This window comes from Charadrius vociferus, unplaced genomic scaffold, assembly GCF_000708025.1.
Source record: "Charadrius vociferus isolate BGI_N301 unplaced genomic scaffold, ASM70802v2 scaffold93, whole genome shotgun sequence".
Taxonomy (NCBI): Eukaryota; Metazoa; Chordata; class Aves; order Charadriiformes; family Charadriidae; genus Charadrius; species Charadrius vociferus.
Genome location: NW_009647838.1, coordinates 1,060,307 through 1,082,865, shown reverse-complemented (window position 1 = coordinate 1,082,865; position 22,559 = coordinate 1,060,307). Strand labels below are relative to the sequence as shown.

General features: G+C 41.4%; 1 protein-coding gene across 1 annotated transcript in view; it reads right to left on the bottom strand.

Annotated features, from left to right (window-relative positions):
- Window positions 1-22,559, bottom strand: part of MTUS2 (microtubule associated tumor suppressor candidate 2) — a 196,775-nt gene that overhangs the window by 160,861 nt on the left and 13,355 nt on the right. Inside the window, exon 3 of the mRNA XM_009882832.1 lies at window positions 17,353-17,559. Coding sequence (XP_009881134.1) covers window positions 17,353-17,559 — 207 coding nt within the window. The remainder of the gene's footprint in view (window positions 1-17,352; window positions 17,560-22,559) is intronic.

Below are 22,559 nucleotides of genomic sequence, written 5' to 3'. Positions count from 1 at the left end.
GCTTCAGCTACTGTTCAAAATGAGTTAGTCTAACAAATGTATTTAGGACAATGAAAAAAAAACAACCAATCCATGTGTGAAAATGGGACCAAAGGCTTTATTCAGAATCCTTTGAAGAAATGCCTCCTGTGTTTTTTAATCAGCAGTGTGCTGGTAGGAGTGCTGCATGTTCATAAGGCTATATTAGTACGCCCTTTCTTGCACTGGGGTCCCTCTGGCATTGGATAGGTTAAGCAATTGCTGGTATTAAATTAGCACACTGATTTCCACTGGTAGGAAAGTTCCTGTGTCTTAAATTACAGATAAACTATTCCAATAGAGCCAAGGAGAAAATGAATAAATGTACTCTTAGGAAAAAAAAAAAAGTAAACACATCCAAGCAATTGCAAAGATATGATGTATAGAAAGGCTGAATAATGATTAGAATATTTTTAAACCAGATAGATAAGTAGGTGTTTACTCAGTGTAGCTGAGCTGAGCTGACTGTGTTTCAGCAAACAGCATATAGCCAAGGAGAAGGCTGAACATTTTATGCACTCACTACTGCACAATAATTAAGGAGAAATATATTTTCTGCAATTGCAGCTCACACTGGGCAGCTTCTCCTACAACCTCATTTTAATGCTACTTGTATTTTTACTTTATTGAGTTGGTAAAGTGAGCTTGGTTGGAGCGAGCAGAATATACCAGCTCTTCTTTTTTAAAACGCTCTGGTTTTCTTCACTAATCCATCAATAAGAGGCACAAATAAATTTACTCTGAATACAGCTTAAAGAGAACTTGGATGCTCACCTCCATTTATAGACAGTTTTGAAGGTGACAGGGAGGGGGATAAAACACACTTAAAAGTGTCATGCCCTCTACCTGTGAGAGACCGGAGCGTGTAGGAGTTCAGAGGGGTTAAAGCCATACCAAGAGCAGCCAGCACATAAATACAATAAGCATCACTACATCTCACCCTTTGCAAGAAAAAGGATCACTTTCTGGGGGCAGTCCAGATTTTTTAGTGACGCTACGTGGTACATCTCATTAACGAAAGGCTTGCAATTAGCGTGTTTGCCAAGGGAGACCATTCTTCACAGGAACACAAGGACTGGCCAGGGAGTTGTGTTCTTGGGTCCTCTTCCTGGCTCTGCTGTTTCCCTGATGGGTAGCCTAGGCAAGTCATGTCAGCTCTGAAAGGTTTAATTCCCCTCTCCTTGTAGGAGACTGTCGATTGACTTCTATTATGAAAAGTTCTACAAAGTGAGGTTTATATTAGCTCTCTATAACCAGTCCAGGACTGCAAACCACACTCAGACAAAGTAGAAGTCTAAAGATGAGGAATAGAAAATTATCAGAGGTCTTTGAAAGTATGGCCTGGGAAAAAGCTGAAGCACTCGGATTGATTCATTTCTACAGAAGGGAAATGAGATGAGACATGACAACAGTCTTCAAATATGTATAAGGCAGAAACATTTCTCTGCATGTGTATTGGGCAGAAACAATTCTCTGCCACCTTTGCAAATAGAACCACGAGAAACAGGTATAAACTTCTGTGAGAGAAATATAGGTTACACATCATGAATTATTTTCAAAAAGTAAAAAAAGAATAAGCTTCCTAGGCAAGGTCCATTTTTAAATGTGTTATAAACAACAGTAGAGAAAAATCTAGCCCAAATCATGCAAGTATAGCTGATTACGCCTCAGGACAAGGACATGTCACCATGCTGCCCTGTTTTTAATGATCCTATGTCTCTGATCTCCCTGACAAAGCTTTGTGAAATGTCGTACATATATTCACTATAATTTCTTAATTGAAAAAGTATCTGTTATCAAATACAGTCTTTTCTGGCTGCATTCTGGCTATATAGACTTTTACTTATGCAGCAGAATATAATACACATTAGGACCACATTTCTAGTTCCATGTTTTGTGGTCCATATGAAAGAGCCTTTAATGTCTAACTTCCCTCTTTGCTATTCTTTGATTAGCTTGTTCTAATTTCCCTGCAGTTCACATGACACAGTTCTCTCTTTTCCCTACCCAGTGTTAACAAGGAGGCAGCTCGGCTGCTGGTTTTGTAAAAAAGTCACCCAGGGGATTAACTGAGCTCCAAGAAACTGCTTCATAAATTTGAATACTTTGATATGATAAATGCCAAAGCCAACTTTACAAAGATGAAGGAATATATGTACTTCACTGCTGAGATGCTTCCATGCAAGTTCTCCCTCAGCTCAGGAAGTCCGGAGGGAACATAGTTGTGTCACATAAAAGCACAAATGTTCCTAAAACTTTCACCAAGGAAGCAGAGCTTTGTTCCGCTGGAGATGAAAGCAAGTGGCTAAATGAGACGTTTGTGTCAAAACACTTCAAATACAGTCCTGAAGCATTATCATGCTCCCCTGGACATGGTTAAGGGAAACCGTCTCTTCCAGCGCATCATTCCCACAGCTGGTGGTCATTTCCATTGTTGTGCTCCCAGGAAGCTCATCTCTAGGTCTCTCAGACCGACCATCCTGGAACAGAGAGGTCTAGAGGGCTGGATGCACCTGGGCTTCAAATATCCCATATAAACCTTCCAACACGCTCCGAGATGGCTCATGTGAGAAATGTGGCACATTCACATGTTCCTCAGTTCTCCTTTCCCCAAGGCAGTGATAACAATACTTGCCTTCCTCCCAACAGTCTTCTGAAAGAAAACCAATTGATATACACAATATTCACCAACACCTTTCAATAGAAACTGCTTTAGAAGTATCAGTATATGAATCTCCACTTACAGCCAATAAATTGACTGAACAGGTTTGTCCACTGAAAAGAAAGGTTTCTGTGTCTAGCCATATCATGCAGCATGGCAAGGATGAAATCTGTCACCACACTCCATCACTTCAGCCAGGAATAAAGTGCAGGGCAGTTTCTACAAAATCAGTGGAGCTGGCACTAACAACACCGTGCAGAGAAGCTCTCCATATTTCAGATAACTGGAGTTCTTCATGCAGCTGTAACAACAGTTACCCTTCAAGTGGCTACTAACCTATTGTGGGTCCTGTTTTTAACAAAAGTGAGATATTTGCAAATTTAGGTTGTTTATAACTTGCTATTGCTGGAGTTCCCACTTGCAATCACAGCGGAAACACCTTGTTCCCAAGTCGCCTGAATGATATGGATTCCCAGCTGATGCTGCAGCATGGTCTGCAGGAGACCTCTCCTTCTAAGGTATATGGCACTGCGTAGTCCCCGTGAAGGCAATTAAAGAAATTATTCATGTTAATATGAGTGCAAGTGATCCTTAAGCCCTTAATTACTCCCTGTATTTTTACTGTTTAATTCCTCTGCACCACTCTCAGATCTTGAAGAGTTTGCCTTGAAACCCCGTGCTGCAAACCACCATGGTTCATGAAGAGCTTAGGACTCCTGACACAGGGTGGGTATCAGAGCCCCCCTGCCGGTGTCCTGGTTTGAGATAAAACAAAAACAGTCCCTTCCCTTCTCTCAGCACCCACAGATTGCTCTGAAACTTTTTATACCCTTTTATCCATTTCCTTTGAATCACCACCAGAAAAACAGTTTAATCTCCAACACAATGCTGCAAAGACAGAAGGAAAGTGTAAAACCTAAAGCCCCCAGCCCTCATTAGATGAACAGTAATTTATATAAGGTGATTTGTTACCATATCCTTGCTAAAATGTTGCCAGACTTGAATAATTTGAAATTTGCTAAGCAGAATTTAGATGGCTGACCAACACAAGTCCAATGTCAACTGTAGCTTATTTATCTCCAGGTCTGCCAGCTAACGCTAAAGAGGAATTTATTCCAAGCATAACCAAAATGCTGTAAATAACATATAACTTGATAGGCAGGAATACACAGTACATACCGTAGGACACGAACCACACTAAGTGCTGTACCAGCCTAGCTTTCAGGGCTTTATTTTACTGCACTTTGCTTCTACATCTCAGCTCTCACTCTCGAGGCACTTTTGTATTAATATTATCAGGTCCAATACCAAGCCAAGGACAGGGATCAAGAAAGTTGAGAGCGTTCGGTTCACAGCTGTGCTCCTGCTCGCAGCGGGACCCCCAACTTCAGAGAGCTGCTTCGGACAAAACATCAGAAGATATCAGCAGCTGGCGAGCATGGCTCCTCGCTCCTCACAGTCACCGGCAGAGAAGGCACACCGGTGGTATCAGCGGCTTGTTAGCCACGGGCAGAATTTATGCACGCTTAGAGACCACGGGGCTAATTTGATTGAGCAAGTAAGTTATCCACTGCAATCGGTTCGTTCAGCCCTAGCTGCCAGCGTGAGACGCCAGCACACCTAGCCTGGCTCCAAGGTGAACCAGGGCATCGTTTCAAGCAGTGGGAGGACCTTGAGGTGGAGATGAAAGCTGCAAAATGTTCAGAAGGATGAGTATGGAGAAAAGCCTGACATTCTTACAATCCACCCGGAGGAAAACATTTAAAAACTTTAGTGGAGCTTACTTCCCCAAAAAATTTCCCGCTAAAATACCTTTAAAATGAGGTAAAGTTTCAAGCATGCATGCAGTAGTTTCCCAGAAACACTACCAAAGCTAATTACATATACATTTCATCAGTTAATTACAAACTGCAAATGAGCAGGGTGAAGCTTTGTGCCTGCTGTAGTGGAGGCAAATGTTATCACAATTCTTATTTAGAGCCAGTTTTCCAGATCACATGCATCACTGGGAGCGTGCATGGTGCCACGCAAGTGATGGACAGAACCGAAAAGGGACTCCCTTGTCTAAAGGCATGAGAAAAACCAGATAAACAGAGATAGTGCACAGGCATTTTGGAATGAAATGTTAATTGAATGACCACGTTTCTTAAAACTGTTAAAACAGGGAACATAGCGTATTTTAGCAGGATGATTACTCCAAATATATGGCCATATGGGAAGGGTAGAAGTCATAAAAGCATGACTGCAGAGATCAGAGGATCACTGTTGATGATCACAGAGAAAAAGTGGATGAAGAGAGGCTCTGTGCAAACAGGTATCATTTGAGAAGCATTACGAAGTGAAGCTAGTTCCTAATCATTCTTCTGATATAGAAATATTTCTCATGTGGAAACAATAATAGTAGTTAAGAAACCAGCATTTCCATTAATAGCAATTAAATCTCTGTTGCCCAAATCAGAAGTGTGTAATTACAAGCCAGAGGCATTTACCCTTCATTACCACGTGGCTTCTGCCACCTCAAGCTGTTAGAGGGCACTGCCTTTCCAGGGGCCGAGGATCTGCAATGGTTTGTCCTCACCCTCACCAGGGCTGGGCACGACCCTGCCGCTTTGCTTCACCTCTGCCCAGACAGCGGTGAAGCAGCACTTCCCACAGCCCCCGGCTAAGGGCAGAAACCAGCTTACAACAGCTGGTGAGACACCAGTTAGGGAAAGGTTTGCCACCTATCCAAACAATTTAAAAAAAAAATAATAATTACCTGGTTACAAAACTGTGGGCTCCATGAAAAAGCCAGTCTGTTTTAAAATGTGCCAATCTTTGATATTTTAGACTAGTTTTAATAAATTTTTAACATAATAGCTGGCATGCCCTAAAGTGGGGAATACCAAATTAATCCTAGCTGCAAATTGTTCATCCTGACAGTCCATAGTTTAATCTTCTGACTGTGACTGAGAGTAAGCTTCTATCACTTAGCGCACTGCTTGGGGGCATTGTTCAATTAATCTGAATTTTTTATCTGCAGATACTTTTGATTTGCACAACAGGTAGATGTCAGTTCAGGAGTGCACATTCCCCAAAGCTTCCCACCATCACAACTGAGCTCCAGTGCAGGATCGTTGATAAGCCATGCATAATTCAGTGTATTTCTTAGAGCAACTATCCCCTTGCAAAAGGAGTGGGACTGACTTGTGCACATAAGAGAGGGTTTCTTAGCATCAGCTTTTTTCTTTTACATTTTCATGCATCTTACTTTCATGTTTAAGCTTTTTAAAACTACATCTTAGACATTTTTAGAACATACTAACTATTAATGTGTTTGGAAGGCATACAGAGACCATGACGCTACCTCTTATTCTTCTTACTTTCCCACACAGCTTGACAGTGTACAGGCCTGTTCTGTATCTAAATTTACAAGCTGTGACAAGTGATAAATATCCTAATTCTAAAAAGCTATTGTGTACCTCTGAGACAATTAAAATTCCTTAGATACCTAGATGCAGTACATAATACACTTAGTCAACATTAGAACATGTCAGAGAAGGAACGTTTTATCCCAGGACACATCCAAGCATCTAAAAATAGGCCTTCAGTTTAAATAAAAGTATTGTAATAATGTTCATTGGGAAATCCCCTTTCCTCAGATTACAAAAGTAATATTAATTCCAAGATCATCTCATGCTAAGCAGTAAGAACTGAGCAGAAGAGTTTATAAAAAGTGCCAAATAAATTATATATTCTTTTAGGAGAAGAATACTGGTTAAAAGGGATGCATTTTTAATTCTTCCATCTAACCCAAGAAAGTCATACCACATACTTCAGGGTATGGACTGAGCTCTGGCCCACCCTAGTCCATCCCTAGCAGCAGGAGAAGAGAATATCAAGGGTTTCCTATAAATAGTCCAGGCTTGGTCATAAGACGTTTTGAACAAGACACACCATTTTACTCAAAACGTACCATTCCTCACTCAGTTTTGCTCAGTTTTCTCCAGAGGTTGCACATACCTTTCCAGGAATGGCTGGCAGGAAGACAGTATAACTGTAGTGTATGATAGAAAGGAAGTTAACAACTGACTAAATATAAATATTAAGCTCTCACGGCACCTGAAATGTACACTATTTTTGAGATGCAAAGCAGTGGTAGGAAACAACTCATTCCTTTGTTTACTGTATTCCTTCTCTACTTTTAGTGGTGAGATAGAAGGGTGTCTCCCAATTCTTCTTTGCCAATTAGAAGCTATTTCCTTTCCTTGTGGTGGTTCAGTAAAGGAATAACATGGAATTTGTCTTCTTTGAGAAAGTTGCTTAAAAAAAGAAAACAGAAAAAGAAGACCAACACAATGTTCAGCTGGAGAAAGGTTCGTGACACGCAAGAACTAACTGATCTGGGCTTGTTTTGTGTCACCAAGGTCCACTGTGCACAGTTAGTGTTGCTGGTGGTTGCTGCTGGCATCAGCCCACCAGCCAGCCAGCGTATGCACCATCTCCATTGCGTTCTGGACAGCAACATCTACCTTTTCATACAGAAACACACATCATGCTGCACCTAATAGCCCAATTCAAACAGTGTATGCTAAAATAACACAGTAGTCTTATGACTGCTCGGTGAATCTGCACACGGTAAGAGATGCGCCCCCTTCTGAGATGGATCGCACCAACGCACGATGAGACGTCGAGGTTTGTATGGGAACGCTGCTGGCTATTCTGGCAAGGTCCAGTTCACATCTGTGAATCACAGCACTTTATTCGCAGATCCTAAATGCTCATATTTCTGCGTTTCTGACTGTGTAGCCTTCTACGGGCATAGAAATGGTAACTTAAAGTGCATGAAACCATATCAGCAGTCCATGAAGTTGCTAAGAACATAAATTAAAGACTTACACTGTGTAGCCCAGCTTAACTGACTCCTTGCCACGAGGAACAAAGAGTCAGGGCTTGTTTGCAAATCACAGTTCAACCCGAACAGCAGCAGCTTTCTCGTCCAACCACACCAATGCCACAGGTGTACCCTTAAAGCTGCCACATGGGAGACCTGCTACCATTTCTCAGGCTCATGTCCAAGGGGTTGAATGTTTGCTAGCTGCTGATGGTGGTATTGCTGATGTCTAGTGTGTCAACAGCCTACATTTTGTGATAACTCCCACCTGGGAAAAAAATTCCATGCAATTGTTTACATTTTATTCAGCTTAGTGTTCTTGGTTGGAGGGTCTCAGTTTCCCCTTTTTTCTGCCCGCGCTGGTTTTACTTATTTCAGACCCCAGTCAGCTTTCTTCTAGCATTTAAACTAACTTTGGGAATCCCAAATTGAAAATCTGTGGTCTCACACCTGTCACAAGACAAAGAACCACAACATTTTGAGCTGTTTACAGCCTCATGTAATCTTGCCCAGGCCTCTAGAGACTGTCAAGCAGCAAGTCGGAAGGAAAGGCTTTTTGAGCTGTAATTTTTAAGTTCTTGGATCACAATTCACAAACTGAAAGCTGCAAAAGATGCTGTTTCTTCTTTTTATTGCAGATATTCTCAAGAGCACCTGGAAGACTTACATAAATGACCTCAATTTTAACCCGTTTGGACTAGATTAGTGTGATGGAAAAAGCGTTATGGGTGAGATTCCAGCCCAACCTCTAGATGGGAAAAGTTTTTCCTCTATAAATAGCGCCACGGTCTTTTGGCTGTAACACTTCTCTCGCTACTAAATTAGAATTCACAAGTCTTCTGCAGGATTCATAATGGGATCAAAGATTAGAAACTTCTTTGAAGTTTGTCTTCCTTTGCTCCACTGTTAATACGTACCTGCACTAATCCACCACGATTCTCCTAAACTAATCAGTCACTCTCCCTCCCCAAAAGGGACAAGTACACAGGCTTTTTTCAAACCTCCATTTATTTGTGTTCATTATCCACACTTCATTTTGCAAGGGCATAACATTCTGTTAATTGATTTTTCATGTACTGTAAAGAGGCCAGCTCTGTTTTCTGAAACCTTTCGGTCTAACTGAGATTTTCTGGTAATATTTACAGTACTTATAACTTTGGTCCTGTTTATTGCTAGTAAGGCATACAGTGGATTGAACTGTGTGTATAACAAATTCATAATATTTCACCTTTGACAACAGCTATTAATAATATGATTGCAATGCGATCATCTCAGACTCACTTTTTTACACTGAACCTCAAGGTTATTTGACTCTTGCTTAGGAAAAACGCTAACAGCCTCATTGACCCTAAGCAGAAATTACACAAGGGAAAATATAATTTCAAAAATCCTTTAAAAATTTCTGTAATTCTCACTGTGACTCAGAATTGGCTCATAACTGCCATATCAAACTTCTTGCGTCTTTAAATTAATGTTTATTTTTGGAAAAAAGCTGTTTTTGGAAAAAAAGCTATCTATCTTTGGAAGAAAGCATATTGTCATAGACTTTGTAATGATTTTTGTTAGTGACAGTAATTGGTTCAACTGGGCAACTGTTTAACTCATGGATTCTAAAGGTGAAAAGGTGAAGTCCCTCACTGTGCTCATCAGCTCCGACTTCATGGACAATACAAAATGCACAATGGAACCAGACACGGTATGCAGTGCCTTCTGGAGGTAAATGTTTACAGATTTAAATGCATCTAGATTTCCACAAGCTTGAATTTCAGAGAGCACAGAAACTGCGGATGAAGTCAATGAAATACCGAGGTGAGAGCTGTCTCCAGTGATGAGCCCCACAGTTAGATATCCAGAATTAACCTTTTCCAAATATTGATTTATAAACTGCAATTAAATGCTTGAGAGGGGCATACTGAAGAGGAAAGTTTCTCAAAAGTCCTGCAGGGTCATTCTTCATTAGTGGGAGACTATGAAGATTTTAACTGTGATTCCATTAGAAGGCAGATTAGTTCAGAAGGCGGGGGGGGGGAAGAAAAAAAAAATTAAAAGAGAAAAAAAAGAAAAAGAGAAGTGGAAGCACTCTCACTTCTTCAAAGCTTTCTTTCTTAATTTTTCTTTGGGCTAAATTAAGAGATTAATCCATTCTGATGAATGCCCACAGGGTTCACTTCTAAATGAGTATTTCCCCCCTCATCAGATAGAATAGGAAGATTAGAGTATGAAAAGGATACAATTTATAGTGAGTTTTCTGGTCTTCAGAGGGATTTTAATTTGGACATGGCAGATATGTTCCAGCTGCTGCTTGCCTTCATATTTTAAAAAGGACACTTTAAGTGCTACTGTTCCGAGTGCTGCGCATCCCCAGAAAGTCACTGTGCTGTGCTTGTCCCCGTTACAGGCTCCAGACTGACCGTGGCTTTACCAGACTTTGAAAGTCACGCTCCACCAGCAGCCCTCTTCTAACCCCAGCTGCAGAGGGGACCACCCTCCTGTCCCCCTCACATCCCTATCGGAGGGGATTCCCTTCAGGCTCCCTGAAGACTAGATGCTATAGAAAATGTGATCTAAAGACTGAAAAAAAAATAGTTATTTTAGAAATGGCTTCGCTGATTTCTTTGTATCCCTCTAAGAAATGAATGAAGCCCATTACACTGCAATAAAAAAAAAAAGGAGTCATGATCTCCTATTGAGCAGGGCAGAATAAAAACAGCCACAGGACACCTTTAAAATAAAGAAGGGGCTGATGAAACAGCCTGGTATAGGGGTACCGAAGCAGGCTGCCACAGTGGCTACATTCATGAGACTGATCATTGAACCAACATCTCCCCACAGAGTCCCAGGGAGAGATAGCTGGGGTGCCTGTGATGGGAATAACCTAATCGTGGGGCGACGCACTACCTTCTCCGGTGAAATTGGTGTCTGGCAGCCTGGTGTGCGAGTGGTTTGAACTGCTTTTTACCCTCTGCAGATTAAACACTAAGAGTCACAGTGACTAAATTAGGTGCTCGTAATCAGTCAAATAATCCTGTGTGGCAATGGGCCAGGAAAGAGGATTTGTCACTATCCATTTCTTCCTTGTCGCCCCATTACCCAATACCTGTGCAAACATTTGTACTCTCCCACCCCATTTTACGGATGGGAAAGCGAGGTGGATAATTTAAGTCACTTTTAAAAAGCCAGACAGAAATAAGTGCCAAAAACTGGAACTGGATCTGCCAGGTCTGAGCCAGGACAATTTTAGCACACAGACACAGAATCTCCCAGACCGGCTTTCTTACACCTAAAAATGCAGATTTCATATGGCATTTTACAACAATAACAAACAGGATGATTAAGCACTCTGTTGAAGTTGAGCTGGCGCGAGAGCTTGGCAAAATTCTTTCAACTGTTCTTTGCTCATAAAAAGCGGGCTTTGCAGAATTGGGAGTTTCATGGATTTTTTTTTTGGTTTTGACAAACTTCAGCTTGGTAAATTTGCAACCCCTCCAAATCTTTCAGGTCGGCATTTTCATATAAAAGTAGTTCTGCATTTCCAAACGGGATTGATCTTTCTGCCTCCACTTATTCATTGCACGGAGTGGTACAGAGCCTCCCGGTATGGTACGGCTTCCCTCTTCTGTGTGCTCCCATGGGCAGGGGAAGAGTAGTGTAGACAGTAAAAACATTTTCCAAGCTTTTAAAATATTATCACATCTAAAATACTATCACGAGCACCGTATCTAAAACCCACTGAAATTAATGGACAACTTATACTTCAGCACTGTTGTTTCAATCTCTGCAAACAGAGAGAAACCGCTGTGCCTACACCTCCAAGTCATTCTTTGAAGGGTTTTTTTTCCCCAGCTGTAACAACTAGAGTATGAAAAGTAAATGTTGAGAGTCTGGAAGGCAGCTAAAATGTCTTTTCAGCCCTTGCTGACATACTGCACTTTTCCAGATGATTTGCCCCACAAAGCTGAAAATCCTAATTTGATCCTGTTCCATTCTAGTCCTATTCAGAGTGGAGTGATGGCATAAAGTGATTCTTTCATCACAATATTGATATCAGAACAGGATCAGAAGGGAAAAAAAAAGAATTTGTAATGTAGAAAAATAAAGAGAAAATGAGTCATTGAAATATGATTGGAATGTATTTTCATATAGAAAAATTTTTGTATTTACTTATATCTTTAAGAACAATTGGTATATCTGTCCACCACGTCACAGTTTTGAATGTTCTATCTTTTTTGAAGGCAATTATCCATCTATTCAAGGCTTCTGTGCTCACTTTAATTTCCCCATTTCTCCGCCTACCTGAATCTGACACTTTGACATCTTTGCTTATTAGAATGGAAATTCAACATTTAGAAAGGCCAAGCAATGCAAGGTCAAAAACCAGCATGAAACCTATACACTGAAGAAGGGATCGTGGAAGTTTACACAAAACAAGCAGTTTCAGGTTTCTATAATTTTAAACAAAACAATAGCTGTCATGAGATACTAATGCAAGTTTTGAAATATTCATCACCATTTCTTTGCTCGGGCTGAAAAGAAATTGCTTCAGCACTCAGAGCTGTGGGGAGATATAGAATAGTATTATGTCTTTTAGTCTAGCACCTTGCTGGAGAAGAATTGCCTCTAACACCATGCTATTATTCTATTTTAAGAATCTTAAGCAACGGGGATTTCATCACTTCAGTTGGAAGATTATTTAACAGACTAGTAGACCTTATGACTACAAAGTATTTCCTGATATTATACCTACATTCTTCCATTTCCTAAACTCCTAGCAGTTATCATACCTCAACTCATTCTAAACAATCCATCTTTCTTCCAATCCTTCACACATCAGACTGTTTCACGGTGCTTAATGAACTGTTTCCCATGTGGTACTTACAGCACATTAGAGTCTATTCTGATGAAGTACATAAAACTAATTACATGAGCAGGATATTCAGCCAATCACTAGAAATGGAGATACAAGCAAGTGAGAGAACTCTGTGTCCCTTAAACTAGTAAAACAGAAAGTACAGCCTGAGCATCGTGTTACTGTACTGCAGAATCACAAGATAATATTGGGAACCACATTTCACAACTGCAGGCCTTTGGCGTGCAATGTGAAATTCAAATTCAAAACCTCTTAGGAAAATTTTATTGGGGCAGACGCAGAAGAAGCTTCAATATAATGTATTTAAAATTCCAAGGGAAAATACGCGAAGTCAGTTATTTTGCTACAAGTTAGATGTTTAGGGTTTTTTTCTTTATGGTGCCACAATTGTTTCACTCAACTCCAAATCATAGTGGTTTCAACCTTAACATGACTTGCCAGTCATTCACTTTTTCTCATATTTAGCAGAGAACACTCACGCCCCTTTTAGACAGACTGAAGTATCTGAATTTTTCAATTCTGGCCAATCTGGAGTGTGAACAAACTCAGCAAGGTTTTTGACATACAAAAAACCTCTGCCTAAATAAAGAAAAATGGTTTAGAAGATTACAGATTTTTAAACCTCAAAAGTAGCAGCCCAGAGCTGAGTATAAACACGAACTTTTCAGGTAATCTTGAACAGAAATGTTACTGGAAAACCTATCTGTAGCACAGAACTAATTTTGGGGGGTATTAATAGCTAATAGACCTGGAGCTGAGCCTCAGCCCATGGTTTCCCAACTGTCCTACATACTGTGGTGTCAGGCCATGTGGCTTTGCCCCAGCAGACAACTTCACCTGTGCCTTTCTGCAGCTCGGTACAGAGCTTACCACGTGGAAAGCCATGGCATGGGAGGTGTAAAAGTGGCAGGGAGAGCTGCACACTCTGCACCGAGCAGAGAGGAACTTTAGCAGCAACAAAGGATGGACCCTGTCCAGCAGTATGGTGAGTTCTCACTGCTGCAGCTTCCCTGAGTTGTTTTGTTCAAACACAACTGCTCTTGTTCACCATTTGGAACAGAGAGTTCACCTTGAACCGCTTTAACCATTTTGTATTGAACATGGCAGGAGAGCCAGTGGTGAACTGTGGTGGGCTCCCCTGATACATCCTAGGACCCGGCTTCGAAATGGAGCAGTATTGGTCTTCTGTCATTGTATCCCTCAGCAAGGCAAGAAGCGAGGCACCTCCTTCAGCAAGGAGAGAAGCTGCCTCGCATGCCACCATCATTCCAAATGAACTTCATGGACCCTGGCTCCCCCGTGTGCAAAGCACAAGTTACATGTAAGCACCAGAAAGTAGATTTTAAGTGGTCAAACATGGACCAGCGACCCTGGTGTGCAGGTCAGTTCCCTGCCTCAGAACCTGGCAAGATGCTGGGTGGTTTGGCTGTCAGAGCTGTCCCTACAGCCCCAGCACACAAGTGGGCGGGAGCCCCTAGGAGCAGAGTGCTGTTATGACCGATCCCAATTAGAAGCTGATGGTATGGGTGTCAAAGTTGGCATGTTATCGATGAACAGCATCCTGGCTTACACACACACCCCAGGGACGGGACTCCAGGAAAAACCAGAGGGCAAGCAGGCGAGTGCTGCACAGCCTGCCCTGTCCCTACCATGGGAAAAGAGCACAGTCCCACCGCTGCAAATCCATTTAATTGAGTCAATCAGAATATGTGAGCTGTTGCCAGAAAGTCAGTTGAGGAGCATAGCATAGGCTCTGTGCACATCCAGGTTTACTGCTTTCAGAGAGGTCAAGGCAAGGGGAGAAATGTGGTGAAGAACAAAGCTCCTGCGCTGCAGCTCCATTAACAAACTTCCCCCAACACAAACATCATGTCTCCTTACTCTAAACAAGTGGGATTTTATTCTCTAGACAGCATTTAATCAGTATTAGTATGCCAAAACAAGATACTAGTTGGGACTTCTGAAAAGAAATGTAACCATCATGCGTTTGGGAAGAGCTAACACCATGAGACATCTGCCAGGGGAGAGAAAAGCAAGCACGGGATCACACTAGGACCCCTTCAAGAATCACCATTTTCCCTAAAACACTCTGATCCTAAACCAAACCTATGTTTTCCCTTCACCCAGCCATAGCCATCTTCATTTTAGCAATTTACCCTACATCATGACTTTCTTTTACAGCAGATATAAGATCTTGAGGTGAGCCTCTCCACTTACAACAGTGGCAGCCCCACTGTTTATAACATATGCACACTTGTAAGATGTTTTCAATTACTTCTGTCTCCCTGACACGGAGAGATGCTGCTTAAATAGGAAATTGTGTTATCATGTATCTTTGAAGATTTCTAAGGCTACATCATTCTGCATTTTCTACCCTACTGAGCTAGGAAATTAACAGTAAAACTTTACCCTGCCCTCTAGGAAGCCTATTTAGACAAAGACAGGATCTCAGGTAGTAACTACTGAATCAGCTATTTATTGAATTTAAATAAAACCATTCTTCCAGTGGACAGTGAAAGGAAGAAATAATACATCATGCTAAGATTTCTGAGCCATTTGCTCCCCTACATCCACTCCTGGGTTACTTTGTTGAAGTGCACTGCTGATCCATGTTAAATAAGCTGCAGTAGAACAGAAAGCAACTAATCTGTGCTTCCTGGGCATTGGGCAACTAATTTAACTCTTGCTGGCACATGGACTACAAATAGAAAAAGATGACAGTTTCACACTGATAACATTTCTATGAAAGTTAATAAGTCAACAGTAAGGAAACAATTTTTTTTTTCCTACCTATCTGTCCTATCAGGACTGAGGAACAGGAGTTGTGTTGCCTTTAATCCAAAGAAAGAGAGTGACGTTAGGTGTCTTCTTGTGTGATGACTTACCCAAGGGCTGACACCCTAAACACAGTGTGTGCTCACCCCCTTGGCAACACCCCTTCTCCCTCGCTCACCCCAGTCCAGGAGGAAGCATTATCCATTTGGAATTAAAAGACAAACCAAACCAGTTGTGAATTCTGAGCTGGGCAGCCGTGCATGTCACAGGAACCACACCAGAGAGATGACCATTGGGAGGAGCTTATTCTTTTGCTCTCCCATGGAGATGGAGGGAAATAAAGCAACTGCTTAGATGAGCTACCTAAGTCGTTGGCAAGAACAGAAATGATACATCCTGTTTTCCATCAGGTGACAAGCTAAGCTCGTCTCTACACCAATTCGTACAAGCAGAACACTTCCCCTGGGTAATTTTCATACCCATCAGAAACATTCTTGCAATATGCCCAAGATTGTCACCACATTCTAATCCTAATATTACAGAGGATTACCACCTTCAACTAAGTGGGCTGGAATAAAGTGTATGCGCCAAATACTTCCACGCCCTTTTGGTACATGAAGTATGGTTCGAGTCTTTATGGGCTTAACGTACAAATATGATATAAAAATATAACCGAATATACAAATGAAATCAACTTTTTTTAAGACAAGTTAAGAGTCAGATGTAGCTTTCTGGGTCTGAATTTACTAATGCTTCTTCCACAGTTTTTGATCAGAAACCAGTTGACTCAGATTCTACAGTTTGGAGTATATCCCTTTTAGAGAATTCTCAATTGTGTGAACCTGTATGCATCCACTGTGTTCAAGGATAGTGCTATACCTACGGATGTTACTTTTCACAGATTCACACCTAAAATTGCTACAAAACAACATTTCTTGCAGAGATGTAGCTTAGAACTAATTAGAAATCGGATATTCTTGTCCCTAAGAATAACCAAAGACAAAAAGGTTACAACACCGGGTAAAAGGAAAAGCTTTCCAGAGGCATAAATGTAGAGTAAAAAAGCAAAGCAAAAGAAGCTGACTACCCTCAAAGTTCATTAGGGAATAAATAGATAGGAGCAATCAGTCCAACAGTAAAACATGTGCATGTTTGGGGACATTGCAAATGTTAAAACTCCCTAGACACATTAGTCTTTGGCATTTGATTACCCCATATAAAAGGGGAAATAGAAAATCCTTAGAAAATCCTTATGGTTTTTAACTATTTTCATGTTATTGATTTTAATTCATTTCAAATTAATACAAGCACTGAAAGATTTAGGAGCCTGCGGCATCTTGTGTTGTCTGGTGCTTCATATCACCTGGTCCCCCCCATTTGCACCCCTCTCGGGCTGATATCACTTGCTTTGATATTGACACAGTTCAGGCTCAATCCAGTCTTCAAAGAAAAAATGGGCATGAAAATCCCTCAATCCGCCTTTCCGCTCTGAGCCCAGGGCACGCGCACACTTCCCAAGGACTGCACAGTCCAGTGGGTATTATTTTGTACTTAATAAAATTAACAGCTGTTACAGAAAATGGGATTTGAAATGACATTTCAGCCATGGGATCCTTCCAAGTCTGGTAGATGAGACAATAGCTACGGTATCAATTCTGATCCCTTTTATACCACTGGCATTATTTGATTAATTTTCTAAACTAAGTTTATTACACTGCATACTAAGAGGCAGAAGAAAAGCAGATGAGAAAGACTGTGTTGCTCATTTTAGAAAATCTTTGTTTTAAACTGTTCTGCGGGGCTACACAGTTTACTGTGATTATTTACTGACTTCATCATGTAAGAAGGGATATTCTAAGTAAAAACAAAATACAAAAACGCCTCAGGTTCACTCTTAATGTGATTTTCTCTGCAGCAGGGAAACCAGCCCCTTCTACAGGCAATGTACATTCAGCACCCATTCATCTATTATTAATAATATTTCAAAAAATTACACTGGGAAATCAAGACACCAAACCTACAACTCAGTGGCACAGAAGAGATTAGCGAGTGCTGCACGTATTACATTAGTCCTAAACTAGACACAAACTCCAGTCTGGACAACCCTGGAATATATCTATTTAGTATGACCCCAGAAAGGCCACATTTTGGACTTACGGTTGGTTGTCCTGCTTTGATCACTCTGAGTGCTGTCATTTGACTGGTTGCTGGAGACAGAGGATACGCTTGAGCTCCTGACAAAACCAAATGCGGCCAGCTTAGCTGCGGGCAACCGTGAATAACCTGGAGGACGAAGTCCCGACTGGCACGGCTTGGGGAGATTTGACTTTGCAGCACTTGGACATGAGCCTTTCTTAAGATCAACTGAAAGAAGGAAAAAGAAAGAATTTTTTATTAAACAAGCTGAACTGGGACATGCCAAACATTACCTGTACCACTCAGCTACATAAAGTCACTATAAAGACTAAATACAAATTTTAATGGCTGCTCAAACTGCAGTGATGTCTTATTTTTTGCTCCACTAAAAAGAAGTTCTGTGCCACAATTACAGGTCACAATATTTTTTAAAATGTGAAATGCAGCAAGGACCCGTGAGGCATACCTCAAACTTCCAGTAAAGTAATGTAGTTCAAGTCTTCTAACATTTTCTTCAATGTTAACTTCTTTTATGCTGTATCACTTTCCAATTTTACATTTGTTATGTGCCAATTAAAAGAAACTCAGAGAAAAACATGCTATTGTAGAACACCAACTATCCTCCTCAAGGACACAGGACTTTGTGTTCCATCAAAGAAAACACTTCTTTGAAGTCTTTCTTTCAATTTTTGCTAAAAGAAAATGCCCTTTTCTTGCACCAAGCCTGCGAACAAGGACGTGCTTGTAAAGTTGCAGTCTTTTTAACATCCTACTAGCCATTTCTATTGGTGGACTTCACCTCACTATAAGCCATAAACCTACGTGAATGACATCAGCCAAGTCTCAGACAACTACCAGTAGTGGGCTTATAATGGATGAAGTTCGGCAACAACAGTAGTTCAGCTGCCATGTCCAGCTGTGCCAACTACTGACTGGTCACCTGTCTCCAGCTTGTGTCCTAACCCACATTCTGCTGCTCTTGCTTAGGTGAACCTTTCCAGGCAAATCCAGAACGCAGGTCCATAAATATCCCAAGTTCTCTTCATGGAAGGACCAAAGCTTAGAGTTTGCTTTTGCTTGGAAGGTCTGGATACCAAGTGGATCTGGAGCTCAAATGTAAATAAAATTTGGGCAGTTTTTCTTTGTATTTTTGACAATATCAGATTCCTGATCCTTTTGGGGTCCTGAGCAGGAAGAATAAAAACCTCCCCCCAAGCCCTCAAAACCCAAAGTTCTCCAAAAGCTGATGCTCGAGTGTTTAATCAGCCATCAGGACCGGTGGGTTAGGACACAAGGCAACATTAAAACTATCAATGTATTCTGTGAGAAAAGGCCACAAAGTCACCCTTTTTCCATTCTCACTTGGTGAATGCTATTTGTCCATTTTCTTGACACATACTTCAAAGGAAGAAGTAAACAGTCGTAACATAAAGGAAAAATAGAAATTAACTGCACAATAAGAATACAGTCTTCATGTTATTACGGTATTTAATTCTTTTGTAAACTATGTAGGTCACAGCCTTATTAATTTTAATGAAGCATTACACTTTGAGGAGACTTTATAGAAAACAAGACTAACTCCTTTGAGCAGAAAAATGTTATGGGGATTTTGAAAGATAGTTGTGTACCTCATCACAATAATAATACTAAGCTTTGTTTAACAAAACTAAGCCTTTTTCTTTTGAAATAGAAATATGTGTAACACCAAGCTAAAAGGAGTTTTATTATCATATAAAACGCATTCCTATAAAAGACATTAAAAAACGCTCCTTGCTCAATGAACAAAATAATTTATATGCTATGGACTCTTAAAAATGCATTTTTTGTATCCACTTTTCACATGTTGAGGCCTTTATTAAGACACAATGAGATGGATATTTGACAGCAGCACCTTTACCAGCCTGGAGGATAACATGCTGTGGGGAGTAACCCAAATGAAAATAACAAATATCTGCCGTGTGTAATAAAGGACTATGAAAATCCCCGTTCACTTTTTTTCACCACCAACAGGGACAACTTTGTACTCTGAGCCTTCATTTGAACTATACTAAGATGGGCTCAGAGGTAGCTGTGGGCTCCAGGTGCAGGTGAAGAGCAGTGCAGGCACGCTAGCGTGGAGAACAGATAAGCGGTGATGTTTACCACCACTGTTTACTGCTAGGCTTGTGCAGCATTGCTTTGACAGTGGTCTATTACAGCCGGTTATCTGCAAAGCACTATCAAGCCAGACGTCTTCCCTCCCCACTGCCAGGGACGTTCACGCCACATCTAAATGACTCCGCAGCAAAGTGCAACAGAACCTGATCTCAACGTTTCCCTCAATGCTATCAACACAGCTTACGACTGGTGTGAATCACGGTAACTGATTTTTATGTAAGAACAAGAAAAAGTGTCCAGTGAAAGGATTTAAGAGTCCTAAATGCTAGAAATGACATGATAATCATCTTTCAGACAAAATCTGTCTAGTTGAAAGGACTAATATCTTCCTGCATTAACAACTGCTGCAAAGCAGGACTCAGATTGGCTTACGCCAGTGTGAGACTGCACTTTCGCTGCGGAAGGATGATCCTGTGCTCTCTCCCTTCCACAATCAAGACTTGTCGTGCCCCCACCAATGCTGATACAAAGACTTCAGCAGATTTTTGGATGGGCCAGACCATTTCACTTACCCAGCTGGCTGCACAGCCACATGCTTGCTAGGGCCTGGCATGGCCAAACATCAGCTTCGCCAGCTATCTAAAGGACTAATTACACGGGGCCAACTGTGCGGGATAAAAGGCACACAACTCAGTGGCAGTGTGCAAAATAGTCCCTGTGTGCACTGGTGGTGAGGCCAAGCCCAGGTAACCTCCAGATTTGAAGCAGAGGCAAGCACCTGTGGCTAGTGGCCGCAAGAGCAAAGAACTTGCCCATATGGGTATGGGACTGTCACCTGTGGCTTTTACAGGTTTCCAAAAAATGCACCAGCAGGCCTGCACTACGGAAGCTCAGAGAAGTTGAGATTCCTTTTTCCTGAGAACCTCTGAAAATTGAGGTAGAGGGAGAAATCTTTCCATTTTACAGAAAAAAAGCTATAAATATCACAGATTTCCTGCAGCAGAATAGGGGATATTCCACTGGGGCAGGGGAGGGAAAGTGGTTAGAAATGTTTTTATTTAAAAAGCATTTGAAATGCGCTTGCCCTAAGACAGTGAGGTTCCCCTGGGACTCCCATGTCCCCAGCTCAACTGCAGGGATGCCCACACCGAGTCCCCAGACTGCCTGTTCCTTGCACCGCCATGCGACCAAGCACCTGCAGTCCGTGGCACACCACGAGTGTCACTGAAGAAGAACAATTTCTTTTAAACCAGAAAGTTTTTGGTGACAAATTGCCCGGCCAACTCTACCTTTTCTTCAAAATCATTCTCCCAGACCCAGGCAGAGGAGTCAGTGTTTTTTGTCACACTTCTGTGTGTGTTTCAATTTATGACTTCAATTCAAATTCCCCTCGAAATAACAATATTTTGTATCTTGAACTCATCATCATCCTTAAATTATTTTTCACGTCTCTTCTTTGTAATACAATTCTTCTGTACCATGAGGACCTGGGGCCAGGACATTAGCTTCATTAGGGATGCATTCAAATCCTTAAAGCTAAGTCATTTTGTGTCTTCTTTCTCATTAAAATACATGAGACATCAGACGATTGTGTGTATTTTCTGTATTTTCATCAAGTTTTATGGTGGATGTTCTTTCTTTGTTTCTGTTTCTTAGAAGTATAGAAGAACTTCTGCAAACAAGGTCTGGGAGTTCAAAACAAAAGTTATTTTAATGAGAAGCTTTCATTTTAATAAAAATCTGCCAAAATAAACCTAAAAAATGGCAAAAAATTTTGCCAGCTGTCTCACTGCCTGAAGCTAATTATAGAATTAAGTACTGTCGTCTCTATGGCACACAAGCGATTTTCTATCACACTTCAAGCTGTTCCCTTCTAGAAACATGAAAACATTTTGAGGTGGAGACTGATTGAGACAAACCGAGTGTGCCCGGGGAGCATTAAGAAAAGTCTGAGCTAAACTATAAGAAGTCTAGAAGTGCATCCCCACAGCACGTGAATCACATCTCCATGCACATGTATAACTAAAGAGCAACTTTCATGTGACTTCTCTGTGAAATCTGAGATAGGTTTTAGCTAAAAAGAATGAACAGTCAAAGAAATGAGTTACACAGATATGTTCTTATGAAAAAGAGCGGTGGTTCAAGACTTCAGCTCTGCCTGCGATTCAGGGATCCTTGGCAAGCCTTTGTTTACTTGCGGTGGGTTTTGGGCTTTTTTGACAAGCATTTCCCTTAAAACTTTAATCATTAGGTGTCATTTTCTCTCAGAGAGCTCATTTTATTTTATAGGGTGCTCTGAACATCATTATTCTCATTTCATATTGGGGAATCTGGGGCAAGTAAGTTACCTGCAAGATTACAGAATTAGTCAGAGATAATACAAACAGAGTTAACCTGCCTCAGAGTTAGCCCAAATTCTGATATTTTTGGAGATTAAAAACAAATCGCACATGTAAGAAACCTATTCTGTTGCTACTTCCTCTGTGGTTTTCCTGTTATAGACATAATGACTTCTCTTTGGACAAGAACTGAGGAAAGGGGCTTTAAAACAGAGGCTTTAATGTTTTACACCTAAACAGCAGTGAGCAGGTTGTGTCCAGCTCCCTTTGTGGTCTCTCATCCAAATACTGTCAAGCCTGGGACAGTTCAGTTCCAAAGGCAAAACAGTTGTCACTGCTGAACATCAATTAATTTCTGATCAGCCAGTGCACCATCATATGGTAGGAAATGCTCACCTCCTCCTGCTTTAAAGGCACAAAAAAGCTGCTCTGAGCCACCCCAGCTCCCAGGCAACCTAAGGCTGGTTAGCACGTTCTCACCACCCCAAGAGTTTGTCAGCTCGCACTTCATTCAAACTGCAAACGTTCATGTTCGCTTTGTAGCTGATGTGCAAAGCAGCAGCATCCCGCAGAAACACCCAGCACAGGAATTGTCACTGCCTGAGCCATCCTCCCTGTGGTTCCCACCGAAAGCCTACAGCAGCAAGAACACTTCTCCGTGCACCGAAGCCACATCTCATCCACTGCTGCTGCTGCTCATCGGATCGGCTGTTCAGAAGCGCTGCGGGTGCCCAGCCAGCGACGATGCTTGGCTCTTGCCAGGGAGGAGGCCGGCTGCTGCACCCAGATTGT